Source organism: Chiloscyllium plagiosum, chromosome 11 (genome assembly GCF_004010195.1).
Source record: "Chiloscyllium plagiosum isolate BGI_BamShark_2017 chromosome 11, ASM401019v2, whole genome shotgun sequence".
Taxonomy (NCBI): Eukaryota; Metazoa; Chordata; class Chondrichthyes; order Orectolobiformes; family Hemiscylliidae; genus Chiloscyllium; species Chiloscyllium plagiosum.
This window is the reverse complement of record NC_057720.1, coordinates 64,199,727-64,214,652: the sequence shown is the minus strand read 5'-3', so window position 1 is coordinate 64,214,652 and position 14,926 is coordinate 64,199,727. Positions and strand designations below refer to the sequence as shown.

Genomic DNA, 14,926 nt, shown 5'->3' with positions numbered 1-14,926 from the left:
AGAGGTCGGGAAGAAGATTGCAGGTCAAGAAGGCAGTGCTGAGTTTGAGGGATTTGACTGAGACAAGGTGGGGGGAGGGGAAATGAGGAAACTGGAGAAATCTGAGCGTGGCTCAACACTTCAACTCCCCCTCCCACTCCACCAAGGAAATGTAGGTCCTTGGACTCCTCCATCGCCAGACCATAGCAACACGACGGTTGGAGGAAGAACGCCTCATCTTCCGCCTAGGAACCCTCCAACCACAAGGGATGAACTCAGATTTCTCCAGTTTACTCATTTCCCCTCCCCCCACCTTGTCTCAGTCAAATCCCTCAAACTCGGCACCGCCTTCCTAACCTGCAATCTTCTTCCTGACCTCTCTGCCCCCACCCCTACTCCGGCCTATCGCCCTCACCTTGACCTCCTTCCATCTATCGCATTTCCAACGCCCGTCCCCCAAGTCTCTCCTCCCTACCTTTTATCTTAGCCTGCTGGACACACTTTCCTCATTCCTGAAGAAGGTCTCATGCCTGAAACGTGGATTCTCCTGCTCCTTGGATGTTAACTGTTTGCATGCCAAGCAATCTTGTTAATGAGAAAAAACCTTCACAAAAAACCTTTGGACTTTGAAGCTTTTCAGATTTCGGGATTTTGGATAAAGGCTTGTCTACCTGTACTTATAGAATAATCTTACAAAAGCAAATTAATCAAAAGCTCTGAATCAACATGACAAAATGAGTGTAGAAAAACGCCTAACTATATTTTTGCCAAATTGAAAAAACAATCAACACGTTCAAATGCCTATCAAAAATCAAATAGTACAAAAGAAATTCACAGTCAATTTTTCCACCAGAAAAAAAAATTAAGCTTGGAGATCCAGTTGATAGATGAGTGAATTGACAGATTTGGAAAGCACACTACCTAAGATTTTGATCAGTTTCAGCATTGGAAACTAAGTCAAATGCAGCACAGGTTAGCACCCTTCTCTACTGCGTGGGAAGGATGTCAGATTATTTGTAGAACAAGCAACAGATCAATCAGAAGCAATTTGTTTGACACCCTTCACTTTTGATCAATATTTCACTTTAGAACAAATACAACAGTGATAAAGTCATGCTTCAGTAGTGGATTTCATCTTGCAGGACCATCTGTAGATAATTTCATTCATGACCGATATGCACTGTCTGAGTCTGTAACTATGGAAACTTAGAATGGATGCTCATTTACGATAGAATTGTCAATTGAAACCTTAGGTAATTGAGTTTTTGGGTTTCTTTAATCAAACAAGATCTAAATGTTGAACAAACAATCGAAGTACTGTGGTTATAGAGTTTAGAAACTGTTCAAGAACCATAATACAACAAAAGTTAAATATAATGCAGAACTTTCTACAGTGTGTGTTGACTACTTAAAGCTGATTTGGAATTCTGACTAGAGGAATCAGACCTCTCATCGCAAAAACATATAGCATATAGTAACATCTATAGGAAACCCGAAGCAATCTCATACCATAGTATCTTATCACATTTAGTTCCAGAACCCCACATCAATGAAGACAATAGTGTCCAGTCTTCTGTCATGTGTCCACATTGTAGAGAAAGAGGTCACTTCTTGAAGACATTTTGCAGTTTGAAGAATATACAAAGGAACAAATCAAATTGTTTCAAATCCAAGAGATACATTCCTATTTTAGAACTGACCTTTGAATAAGTCAATACTACAGGGGACTACCTTCAGATGAAGTGCAGCAACACATGGATGGGCTAATACTGTTGTTCCTAGGCTGACAATCGTATTTGACTTTAGTAATGGAGTAGAAATATAACCAGCTCAAAGTTCTCATATGTTCTGACAATTACATCACCAAATTCTTTCAGCCAGAATGATTCAATCTCTAATCTAATGAAAGTCAACAAAAATAAAGAAAGAGAACCAACTTTACCTCAAATATTTCTGTAACATGTTGTAGACTTTCCTTAACTACTTATCAACACAGATGAATTAAGTCAAAGACTTAAAAAGGAATTGAAAACATGAGAACTATGTATAATTAATGTTATAAAAGGTAATCTAAATTGGCTCATTTGAGAATGTTTGTAACTGTAAGTGTTTATGAGGCGGGGTGAAGGTGGGAACTTGAGAGGTGTTGTGTAAGGCCTTCAGGACCCTGCAGCATCCTTGCAGTGATGAGCCACACATCAATGGGTATAACTAGCACAGTGAGGATAGAGTTGGAACACAGTAGAACTTTGGAGAGTCTAAGACACACCAGAGCGTGACTCTTTGGAAGAAACACAGACTACAAAATGGGTGTGAACACGAGATTAATTCTTTCGTAGTGTAAGTATAAATCAGAACCTAGTGTGTCCCTGTATAACATATATAGCAGTATATAGCAATGATGTATAATAGTGTTATTTTGAAGTCACCTGAAGGCAGTTCATGACTTTGCCTTTCCTTAAGCAGTCTGAAAAACCCAGACTCATAATAGAGCATCAAACCGTAATATCAAACAGCTTTTGACTTTTCACTTTGTTTCCAACTACAGGAACTATGTTCAGTTGCCTTTTCAGCAGTTCAGCTAAACAGTACTTTTCTGCATGGAGCTTGTTTCTGTATCTGTCCTTTTCTTCTCCAACTGCCTGTAGCCTTTGAATTGCCCTTAGTGACCTTTTGAAAACCTTGAAACAAGCCCTGCTCCTATTGCTCGATGGTACCAAACATTGTAACCCCTTGGAACAGTGTGCCCTGTCATGACAATGTTCACAGTGTACAGGCTGCCAGCAGAATTTCCATGTAACAAAGTGTTATGAACTTGCATCATATTTCTGAAGTCTGCCTTTTGCGGGGGGGGGGGGGTAGTGGATGGGATGTTGTGAATAAAAAATATGCTCATTATTTAATCAATTACTTGAAACCAATTCCAAAAATATTCCATAACAGTGTCTCTGTGGACAAAGCCTTTTGCTAATATGTGTTTTATCTTCTGCAGTGATGATAAAAACCTTTGCAGTAAAGCCCTGGTAAGCAATGTCAAGGCTGTAAGAAAAGTTGATCTCTTAACTGAACTAAGTGACATGAAATTCATCAATGATGCCCCAAACACTACTCAGGACCTTAGTGCCTTCAATCAATCTCTGTCAGGTTGGTCAATATACTATCTTTCACTGAATATTGTTTTGTTCAAGGCCTAATTAAAGATCCCAAAAATTTGACTACCCTGTTTGACAAAATGGTACTACTGTTTAGTTGCCTGAAGCTCCCGTCTTTAATGAATGACATTGGCATGTTGAATCTCAGCATTTTGATTTCAGCATCCTTGTTTTCATCTTCTGTAACTTCCATGGCTTCACTTCTTCGGCAACTTCCACCCTTCTGTTTCATCGTGCTTCATTGATTCGTCTAACCCTGGTCTATTGTGTATTCGTATCTATTCATGGAATCCGAGCATTGTTGGCTAAACTGTCACTTATTGTCCATTCTTAGTTGTGATGGTGGCAAGCTGCCATCTTGAAGGATATTCACAGTGTTGTTAGGAAGAGAGTTTCAGGATTTTGACCCTGTGACAATGAAGAGCAATATTCTCTTCTATGAATATCACTTTGAGAGGTATTACTTCACTCATCCCAGTTCTCGGGAATTGTCTTCCTAAACTACGTGCCTAAGTTCCCTTCTTTTCATTGTTAAACATTTCAAAGCCTTTTTTTGATTGTCCCTCTACCACCATCTCCATTTCCCAGTTATCTTTTGCTGTCCTTATTTATTCCTCTGCAAAGTAACTTGGGATATGATGATCCTAAGAACAGCTGGAATTGCACAGTTTATAAGAGGTGAAGATCAATTAAATTCACAACCGTTGAAAATAAGAAATAACATTTATAGTTAGATTCTTGATCGGAACTTGGGTATTCTATCCTACTTTAATGAAAAGTCAGCTGAAAATTTAGCCAGTCTTTTATTATTGACTAAGTTTCCATACATTTAAACAATTCTCTCATTTTATTTCCTGAACAGTGTTTGACAAGAAGACAGTCTGCTCTGCCCTTCAATGAGTTCATGGCTGATCTCTTAATCCTCAACTCCACTTTCCTGCCTTTTCCCCATAATTCTTGATTCTTTTACTGTTTAAAATCTATCTCTGCTTAATATAGGTAATGAACTAACCTCTACAGCCCCTTGTGTGCTTGTCTCATTCTTTATGGCCTCTTTCCGCACTGTAGGGATTCTATAATTAATTTTGAATACAACTGATCCCAAACACTATTTAAAAAAACTTTCACAAAGCAGTTTTATAGATTAACATGAGTTTCCAGTTTAGTTCGTGGAGTTAGTTGAATAGTGCAGCAAGATCACAATATGGCTTATCTAACTGAAAAAGAAAACCCTTTGCCTCCTATTGTAATATCTTGAACATTTTTTACCTTCTCTACGTAGAAGATTATTGCTCTAATACCATCATTAACTAAGAGGGTTACCCCTCCACCTTTTCCTAGCACCTTGTCCTTCCGAAATGTCATATACCCTTCAGTATCCAGGTAGCAATTTATGTCGTCCTATCTTAGTCTCATGTCTCAGTAATGGGTGTCAGATTTTAAAAAACTTTTATTGGTTCACTTGTTTTGAATGCGAATTCTGAGATTTTAGTTTTATCCTTTTATTATTTTGGTACTCTCTCACTTTACCTATTGGTTTACTGCTCGATTTGTATTCCTTCTCACTTAATGTTACAGTTTACAATTTATTATGTTTATCGTTTTTATTAAAACCTTTCTCTCTTACCTTAGCTTTACTGTTCGGTTTATCCCATGTTTTCAAATTTGATTGCTTGCCCACACAATTTAGTTTAACATCCCCTCCATTTCCCTAGTTATGTTGTTTCACAGAACACTAGTCCCAGCAAAGTTTAGGTATGGACAGTCCAAACTGGAGAATCCCCACTTTCCCCAGTAGTGGTGTCAGTACCCCACAAACCAAATCCACTTCTCCTATCCCAGTCTTTTGAGTCATGTGTTCATTTCTCTAATCTTATTGGTATTATGCCAATTTACACATTGTTCAGGGAGCAGTCTACAGCAGTCTAGTACCTTTTGAGGTTCTGCTTCCCAAGTAAATAACTAAATTCTTGTACTGACTAAATTGAACCTCTTTCCTGTTCTGATGGATGTCATTGGGACTAAGAGACTTGATTGTGTGTAAGTGCAAGTTCCTCTCCACTCTTGAGCAGATGTCCTAAACTCTGGATACTGGACAAGCAATGCAGTCTTTTGAACTCTCATTCCTGTTGCTGTCAATACTATCAATCCTCCTCTGTATACAGTGCCATACTACCACTACATCCATTTATGCTATCCTGACTTGAATGGTTTCCTAAAGCACAGTGGCCAAGGCTAGTTAACCCATCCACTTTGCATTCCTCGCTCTCATCCGAACAATGATGAAAGAACCTCAAATCTAGTGAACAGTCGCAAAGGCTGAGGCTATTGCATTACTGCTCTCTGGATCCCCTTATCTGTTTCAGCTGCGCTGACCAATTCAGAAGAAACTATCCTAGAGTATGTTACAGTCTCTTGTTACAAAATAGGGTGTTGCGCTCTCCCTGATGTCTTACAGTGTCTTCAGCTCAACCTCCATGTAAATAATGTCTGCTGCTCTGCCCTCATAATCTTTTTGGTTACGTCCTCTTAAAAACTCAATCAAGATTGTGAGACATGATCTCCCTTGCACAAAACCACGCTGACTACCCCTGGACTAATCGGTCCTCACCTCTGCAAATGCATGTAAACCCTATCCTTCAGAATCAACAACTTACCTACTATTGATAACAGGTTCACATGTCTATAGTTTCCAGACTTCTCCTTACAGCTTTTCTTAAGTAAAGGTACAACGTTAGCCACCCTCCAGTCTTCCAGCGTGTTACCTGTGGTTATGGATAAAACAAATATTTCTGCTAGAGCCTCGCAATTTCTTCTCTAACTTCCCACAACATCCGGGGATGCATTTGATCAGGTCCTAGAGTTTTATCCACCTTTATATTTCTAAGACTTCCAGTATTTCCTCTTCTTGAATGTGAATTTTTCAAATTATTTTCAAAATATTTGAGTTCTCTGGCTCCCATTTCTTTCTCCACAGTAAAAACTGATATGAAGAAATGATTTAACATCTTTCCATTTCCTGAGGCTCAACACATTGATGACCTTGTTGATCTTTAAGGGGCTCCATTCTCTCTCTTATTGCTCATTTGCTCTTAATGTACTTGTAGAAGCTGTTTGGATTATCTTTATCTGTCAAGGTTATTTCATATCCCTTCTTTGCCCTCCTGATTTCCCAATTAAGAGTGCCCCTACACACTTTATACTCTTCAAGTGATTCATTTGATCGCAGTTGACTCTATCTAATACATGATTCTTTCTTATTGACCTCAATATCTTTGTTCATCCGTTGTTCTCTGCTTAGCCATACCCTTTGCTCTAACAGGAACATAATATCTTTGAATTGTTATGATAAAGAGTCATCTAGACTCAACATTGCTCCCTCTTCATGGATGCTGTTTGACCTGCTCTGATTTCCAGTCTTTGTTGTTTTCAGTTTCTGAACTCTTGATTTCTTAATCAGCGAAGTTCAGCTGCTGTCCATTTGGAAACATCTGTATATTTCTGCATAGAATTTAAATTTAGAATTTAAACAGTAAATTTCAGTTAAATGTTAAGCATGAAAGATAAAATGAAATGAAACAGCAAATGAGGTTATTTAGAATTAGAATCCGATTCTTTGGGAAATGTACTCACGTTGAGTTCAGTGTAAAGTTTACCAAGCCGCCACTTATGGCACCATCTCAGTTACAAAAGTGCCTAGGGTACAAGAATCTAAGGAATAAATTAGAAAAAAAAGCTCAGCATTACAGTCCTTCAGGCAGACCACGCAAGGCCTCACTTCTATGACCCACTGAGACCCCTTTGTGGACCTACCACAGTCCTGCTCCAGGCATCAAGCTTTGAGTCCAGCTGCGGGCTTACCAAAGCCAGGAGTCCTCAATCCTGCTACGCTGCTGCTGTCAACCCTCTGATGCCACTTTAGATTCCTAGTAAAAGAAAAAGATGGACAAGGAGAGAGAGAGTGAGGGAAGGATGCGGCTGGCCTGGAGCATACAGGGTCAGAAGGCCTAACATTCCCTACCATGCTCGCACCACCATCTTTTTTTTTATAGATTACAATAGATATAAAATTTCCCTTACTTATTAAACTCGGAATACTCTGCGCAAACTCTATTGGTCCCACCAATAGAGTCATAGGGCAAAAGCAAGTAGGTGAACTTTTATAAAACATTGGTTTGACTTCCACTGTGATATTGTGCCTAGTTGTGGAGATGATACTTAAGAAAATTGTAAGTACTTTCAGGAAGGGCAGAAGAAGTTTTACAATTATGTTTCCAGAGATCAAGAGCTTCAGTTACATTGTGAGATCCAAGAAAGTGAATTTGTTCTCCCTAGATGGTTGGAGTGAAGAATGATAGCTTGTTCAAAATCTTGGAGGTCTAAATAGAGAAAAAACATTTCCATTGAAAGAAGCATCAGAAGCAGAGAAAGCAAATGTTAAATGCTAAGGTATAAAATGTGATGCAGAAAATCTCTTCTACATGGGAAGTGTTAATGATCTGACAGGTTAGTGGAATCAGATTTATTTGTGGTTTTCAGAAAGGATTCGGGTAAGCACCTGAAAGGAAAATAATTGCAGGGGTATGGGGATGATGTTAGGGCTTGGGGCTAGCTACACTGTTCTTGCAGAATCCTGGCACTTGCCTGGCATTCTAACCATTCTACCATTCTAATAAAAATTCTGCATTTGTATCCAGAAAGTGACAAAGAAGACTATAAAATCACCCTCTCCTTCTTGCACTGAACGTTCAACATTCTTGCTTGAAATTGCTCCATGACTCTTGTAGTTTACACTTGAGTTCACTATTTGTGTTGTTATGTTTGCAACGAAGGAAGCTTTTGCATTAGAGTGAATTGCATTTACATTGCACTTCCCACAACTATAGGGCATTCCAAAGTGCTTCACGGCCGATAAATGTGAAGTGTAGTCATTATTATATTGTAGGAAACATGGCAACTGAATTGTGAACAGCGAGCTGTAAAATTGTGACATTCATCATTTTTGAAGGGTGAATCGATGTAGCAATTTTTAAAAGATTCTATGTTTACTGTTTAACATTCCGGCTAACGTAACATGGAGGAGGCGATGGCCTACTGATACTATTGCTAGACTGTTAATCCAGAAACTCGGGTAATGTCCTTGGGATCTGGGTTCAAATCCCCCCACAGCAGATGGTATAATTCAATAAAAATCTGGAATTAAAAGTCAAATGATGACCATGAATCCATTGTTGATTGTTGAAAATACCCATCTGTTTTATCAATGTCCTTCAACAAAGGAAGTTGCCTCCATGTGACTCCAGACCCACAACAATGTAGTTGGCTCATAACTGCCCTCTGGGCAATTAGGGATGGGCCTAACCAGCATCCTGTGAATGTATAAAGAAAAAAAAATACTGTGTATTAATTATACAACTAAGTATAAATATAACAATAAATAACTTACTCCAGGTGAAAATTGATAGGTTAGCAGGAAATGAATAAACAATCTCAGCTTATGTTTCAAATATTACATGACATTTTTATTATTTTTTTCTATCTTACAGTAAACAGTGTGCAAGAGCTGAATAGGTCTCCTAAACAGCATCAACCAGCAACCGAGTCAGCTTTGGTTGTTACTAGCATCATCAGTCAGTTAGAGAAATCACTAGGCACTGCTTTGTCAGTCATCTTAGAAACTGAGATGAAAACAATATATGAAGATCTCTGGACAGAGGTAAAAGTTGGATTTTTATATGGATTGTACAGAAGGGAATGTTTTTTATAAAATTTATGTAAAAACTTTTTCAAATCTTTTACAAACAACTATATATTAAAAAAATACCAAATTACAAAAATTAGTACTATTAATAATAAACTACCTACTATACTACCAGAACAAACATGTCAACTTAAACCACAATCAATTAAAATAAAAATTAAATTTAGTTGAATTCAAATTAGTTTAAATTAAATTATATCACATTACTTTATTCTATTTCACTCACCACACCTCCATTAAAGCTCCTACCCCGGGAGCACCAGTCATTTTACCTGCATTTTTTTCCCTAGCTTCCCCCTCCCAGGGACCCACGAGTGCCCAAACTGATTCCCACTGCTATGTCATGGCCCTAATTAATATTGCCATTAAGTCTATGTAATATAATTTAGAAAGGGCTGCCACCTCTGATAAAACTGCTTTGTTTTGTGGTGCACCATATTTATTGGGTAGTCTTGGGGGAGCTGCTCCATCACCAGTCTGTGCCACCCCCTAAGACCTGGGGGTTTTTTCCAACATCCAATTCCTTAAAATGTTCTTCCTCGCACAGTGGGTAAGAATGTTACACAGTCTCTTCCTGTGTTACCCTAGAGAGGGCAAATTTGGCAACACCAGAATAAGAAATACCGGATCTACTTTAACTTCGGTTTCCAGGATGTCCTTCAACTCCCTTACTCTAGCACTCCAGTATCTCCGGATCTTACAGCGTGACCAGCAGCAGTGTGTAAGAGTGCCTATACTAATTTTACATTTGGGACAACCTGGAGACGCTCCTCTCTTGAACTTAGCTAGGCTCCCTGGTGCCATATGAGCCCTGTGTAAAATCTTCAATTGCATGGCCTGTGCTTTGTTACATATTGAGGTTTTCTTTACATTTTCCCATATATCTTCCCATGTTTCCAGTGAAATATCCTCTCCTAGTTCCCGATTCCAAGTCCTACAGAGTCTCTCCACATCTCTTAAGACACGTCCTTTCTGTGAATGATACAATGTACTAACTGAAAGGCCATGCTAAATTACTCCATGTCCAGGGATGTGCAGGCTTAGTGGGTTAGCCTTGGGAAATGCAGGGTTACAGGGATAGGTTAGGGAGATGGGTCTGGATAGGATGCTCTTCGGAAGGTCAGTGTGGAGTCAATGAGCCGAATGGCCTGCTTTCACACTGTAGGGATTCTATGATTCTATGTTTGCTGACAGCACAGAACTAGATAGGGTAGTGAGTAATGAGAGGATGTAAAGAGGCTTCAAGGTAACAGATAAGCGAATTAGCAAATACAGGCAGACGCAATATAACATTTGTAAGTGTGAATTTATCCACTTTGAGAGGAAACAAAATGGCAGAACATTATTTAAATGATAAATTGAGAAATGTTGATGTACAAAGGGATCTGGGTCTCCTTAAATGCTGATCATTGAAAGCAAGTATTTAGGTTCAGGAAGTGGTTAGGAAGGCAAATGATATCTTGACCATGATTTGAGGAAAGGGACAAGTATGTCTTGCTGCAACTGTACAGGACCTTGCTGAGATAGTGTCTGGAATAATGTGTGCAGCTTAGGTCTCCTTACTGAAGCTAGGATAAACCTACCGTGGAGGGAATGCAGCAAAGGTTCACGGAGATAATTTGTTGGCAAGATTGTTGAATTAGGAGAGACTAGGTCAACTAGACCTGTATTCACTGGAGTTTAGAAGAATGAGAAGAGATGTAATTGAAACATACTAAATTGTGAAAAGCTGGATAGACTGCATGCAGGAAAGTTGTTTCCACTTGCCAGGTGGGGATTCGGTACAATGAGTTTTGGTCTCAAGAAGCAAATAGGCCATTTCAGACTGAGAGGAGGAGAAATGTCTTCACTCAGAGCTTAGTCACTCTGGGAGTTCGTAAGATTGTGGAATGCAACACAATAGGGACTGAATGGGGATATGGTATTGTGTTAGAATATCAGCCATTATCTTAAAGAATGGTGGAGTAGGCTTGGTAGGCTAAATGACCTACTCCTGCTTCTATTTTCTATGTTTCTCCAACCCAAGAGTCATTGCCCCTCCATACTTGATATTAACCCACAGTGGGATTCATGTACCATATTTCCCATTTCCGTGATAGGCAGAATTCCTTAGGTTGTCACCTTTTAATTTGCAAAGTGCCTAGCCTACCTCAAATTATTCCAGAAGGATAAGGTACCTCAAAACTTTTAACAACAGGAAGAATTAACCATTTCTGTTTACCACTCGAATGAGAATGTTTTATGAATTAAATGATGCTTGATAGGTAATTCTGATAATAACACAACCCTGAGGTCCTCTGGGAATACGGTGATATTACCTTTGTACTGAACTAATCCATGCTTGCAAAATTGGAACATGAAGTCCTAATTGGGATTAGATCAAGTAAGTCAATGCTGTGGTTCAGTGGTTAGCACTGCAGCAGCCTCATGGTGCCAGAGAGTGGGTTCATTGGCTATAGAAAAATGTTATTGTTATTTCTGTATCGAAGTGACATAGACCAGTTTTTTGCAGCATCCAGCCTTGGGGGGATGATTGTATGAAGTTTGAATATGGTCTCTATGTCTGTGTGGTTTTTCCCTGGGTGGTGCAATTTCCCCCCTCATTTCAAAGATGTGCAGGGCAAGTGGATTGGCTATACTAAATTTCCCATAGTGTGCCAGGGATACACAGGTTAAGACAGTTAGTCATCGTAAATGCAGGTTTACAGGATTAGGTTTGGGAGCTGGATCTGGGTGGGATACTCTTCGGAGGGTCGGTACAGACTCTGCACTGTGGAAGTTCTACGAAACCATTATAAGACATGATTCAGCAATTGGACAGCATTTGCTGACAATCCTGAATGTTCTCAGAATTACATGACCAATCAATTTAAGATTATGGCCAGTAATTGGGTTTGTAATGTAGCCATGCTTTCGAGAAGCTACAAATATTCATACACAGAGACCTGTCCTGTGTAGGAGAAAGAAACATGTTCAGTCACTGTGCCTTTTTTGAAATGAACAAAGATGTTGTGGACAGAAACATTCCCAGTTGCATTCTCCATGGCCAAGTCTTAACCAGTCAGTGTCAACTTGCCAACCAGTGAGCACCCTCATGACATACAGTATACATTATTGATCCCTTCTGGTATTATTGCATTTCTGTCCTGATGAATTCAAAATGAAAACGTTTTGATAGCATAACTTTATTTGTCAGTAATGTCAGTATGATCAAATGATTATTTTATGCAGAATAATTAATTTTGTTTGTTTTGACACTGTAGAAATTGAATTAATATTTAATTCCATGATATGTTATAAAACGTCTTCCATTTTTCCTGTGCATAATAAGAGAATTTTAAAAATCAACTACTGGATAATTTGTAAAAATTGAATTTCACCAGGGATTCCACCAGAGGTGTAGTGAGACGAGTAGAAATTACAGGCATTTAGTACTACATATTTTTTATTTTAAGCCCAGAATCGTACAAGGCCTTATCTTTCTGATAAAGAATTGTGCCTGCAGCATTCCAGATATTCATGTTTTGATCTGACTTATTCCTAAGTTGGGGACTATAAAATTTGTAACATATTAAAATATGTTTAAGTATTTAAAAGTTTGTAAAGTAATCGCATTGTACAACTTTTAAAATTTTATGACTGTTACCAAAGTGTGGAGAATGGTTAAATATAATAAGTTAAATGAGTAATGATGTAATTGCTGTGATCTCTCTCTGATCCTGACATCAGATACTATTTGTGAAGCCTCCTTGGTCCTTAGAAGACTTATTGCTATGTATGAAGAAACATTGGATTGCTGTATTTGGCCTAATTGTGAAAAGAAATTTGCAGTCATCTGTGGAAATGTTAAGTGATTATTTTCAAGCAGGTATGTGCAGGACATCAAATTTCATTAGTTGCAGAGGGGTTGATCGTGATGTAATTATTGACGGAAACTCTCACTGCAAGTTCATCAGCCACTTCTCTGAAGTGATAGTCTGATTTTAATCCCATTATTTTGTATAACAGACAGCACAATTTACTGCTGGATTAAGGTCACCGTGCTGTAGACTTCAAAGCAACACTTAGTGCTGTTTACTAAATTTCTTATCCATGCAATATTGCTATTATGTGGGCACTTCTAAGCTGTCTGCAAACAGTTGAAATGTTTCAGGGACATTTCATGTTTCAATTGCAAGTGCTTCCTTTTCATGGACCAGGATTCTGAAAGGCGCATGTTTAGTCTGGAATCAAAAAACTGATAATTTTTAGGTATATTTTCGATTTTTGAATAATCTTTTTCAGATTTTCATCAGAAGTGTAACTCCCAGGCATTTTTGTGCTGTACATCATGGTATATGTATCATTCTTTGGACCATAAACTCAAGAGCAGCCCATCAATACTGCTCTGCCATTCAATGGAATCATGACTGACACCATTTCATTGCCTTTCATCCACAACCTTGATTCCCTTACTGATTTAAAAATCTCTCTACCTCAGCCTTGAATACATTTAATGACCATGACCCTACGGTCTTCTCCAATAAATAATTCCTACCCGTCCTTCAGTATGGTTTTGCTGATTATGCCACTGAAGGGGAAATATGTTTTGTATAGTTTTCTATATGAATGCACATCTTTCTGTCTTTAATTCTATCACAGATGATGGTCTGTTGACCGCTCATATAAATGCTTCTGCTAGAATAATTTCAGACAGTATATTTCTGTTTCAAGTATTCTTAAGTCTTAAGTCTTAATATCATCACTATAATCAAATATTTAAACAGAGCCTTTCTGTGTTTACTAATCAGGTTAATATTGTGCCCTGGCTATTCTTTCTAATTTTCTGTAAATCAATGTGGTCAACCCAGACCAACCTTTAACGAAGAGGTAGTCAATGATTATAGAATAAACATGATGAAGGAAATTATCGTCAGGTTACGGTGACTTACACTGCCTTACAGTGGAACTATATAAATCGAGCCAAATTTTTAAGAAAGGCAGAAAGAACAATACTGTGGTGTTGGATATGTGATTTTATGTGTGTGTTGTTTTGAGTCATAGAGATATACAGCATCAAAACAGATGCTTCATTCGAACTTGTCCATGCTGACCAGATATCCTAACTAAATCTAATTTCATTTGGCAGCATTTGGCCCATATCCCTCTAAACGCTTCCTATTCCAATACCCATCCAGATGCCTTTTAAATGTTGTAATTGTACCAGCCTCCACCACTTCCTCTGGCAGCTCACTCCATACATGCACTGCTCGTTCCATTCATGAAAGAGTTGCCCCTTAGATCCCTTTTAAATCTTTTCCCTCTCACCTTAAACCTATGCCCTCTAGTTCTGGACTCCACCACGCTGGGGAAAAGAGCTGAATCTCCTTACCCAATCCATGCCCCTCATGATTTTATAAACCTCTATAAGGTCACTCCTTAGCCTCTGATGCTCCAGGGAAAACAGCCTCAGTCGATTCAGTCTGTACAGCTCAAACCCTCCAACTCAGGCAATATTCTTATAAATCTTTTCTGAATATCTTCAAGTTTCACAACATCCTTCCTATAGGAGGGAGACTAGAATTGCGTGCTGTATTCCAAAATTGGCCTAACCACTATCCTGTACTGTTGCAATATGACCTCCCAACTCCTATACTCAGTGCACTGACCAATAAAGGCAAACATACCAAATGTCTTCCTCACTATTCTATCTACCTGCGACTCCACTTTCAAGGAAATATCAGAAGTATCAGAAATAAGGTAGGTGAACTTAAGGCGTGGATCGGTACTTGGGACTACGATGTTGTGGCCATCACGGAAACGTGGATAGAAGAGGGACAGGAATGGTTGTTGGAGGTTCCTGGTTACAGATGTTACAGTAGCATTAGGGAGGTTGGTAAAAATGGAGGGGGGTGGCGTTGCTAATTAGAAATGGTATAACAGCTGCAGAAAGGCAGTTCGAGGGGGATCTGCCTTTGGAGGTAGTATGGGCTGAAGTCAGAAATAGGAAAGGAGCAGTCACCTTGTTGGGTGTTTACTACAGGCCCCCCAATAG

The 14,926-nt window shown here is 38.8% G+C and overlaps 1 protein-coding gene across 3 annotated transcripts in view; it reads left to right on the top strand.

The window, feature by feature from the left end:
• Positions 1 to 14,926, top strand: part of swt1 (SWT1 RNA endoribonuclease homolog) — a 139,089-nt gene that overhangs the window by 78,726 nt on the left and 45,437 nt on the right. For all 3 annotated transcript variants that reach the window (XM_043699544.1, XM_043699546.1, XM_043699543.1), the window contains exons 11-13: positions 2,972 to 3,123; positions 8,678 to 8,847; positions 12,622 to 12,760. In XM_043699544.1, the coding sequence (XP_043555479.1) occupies positions 2,972 to 3,123; positions 8,678 to 8,847; positions 12,622 to 12,760 (461 nt within the window). The remainder of the gene's footprint in view (positions 1 to 2,971; positions 3,124 to 8,677; positions 8,848 to 12,621; positions 12,761 to 14,926) is intronic.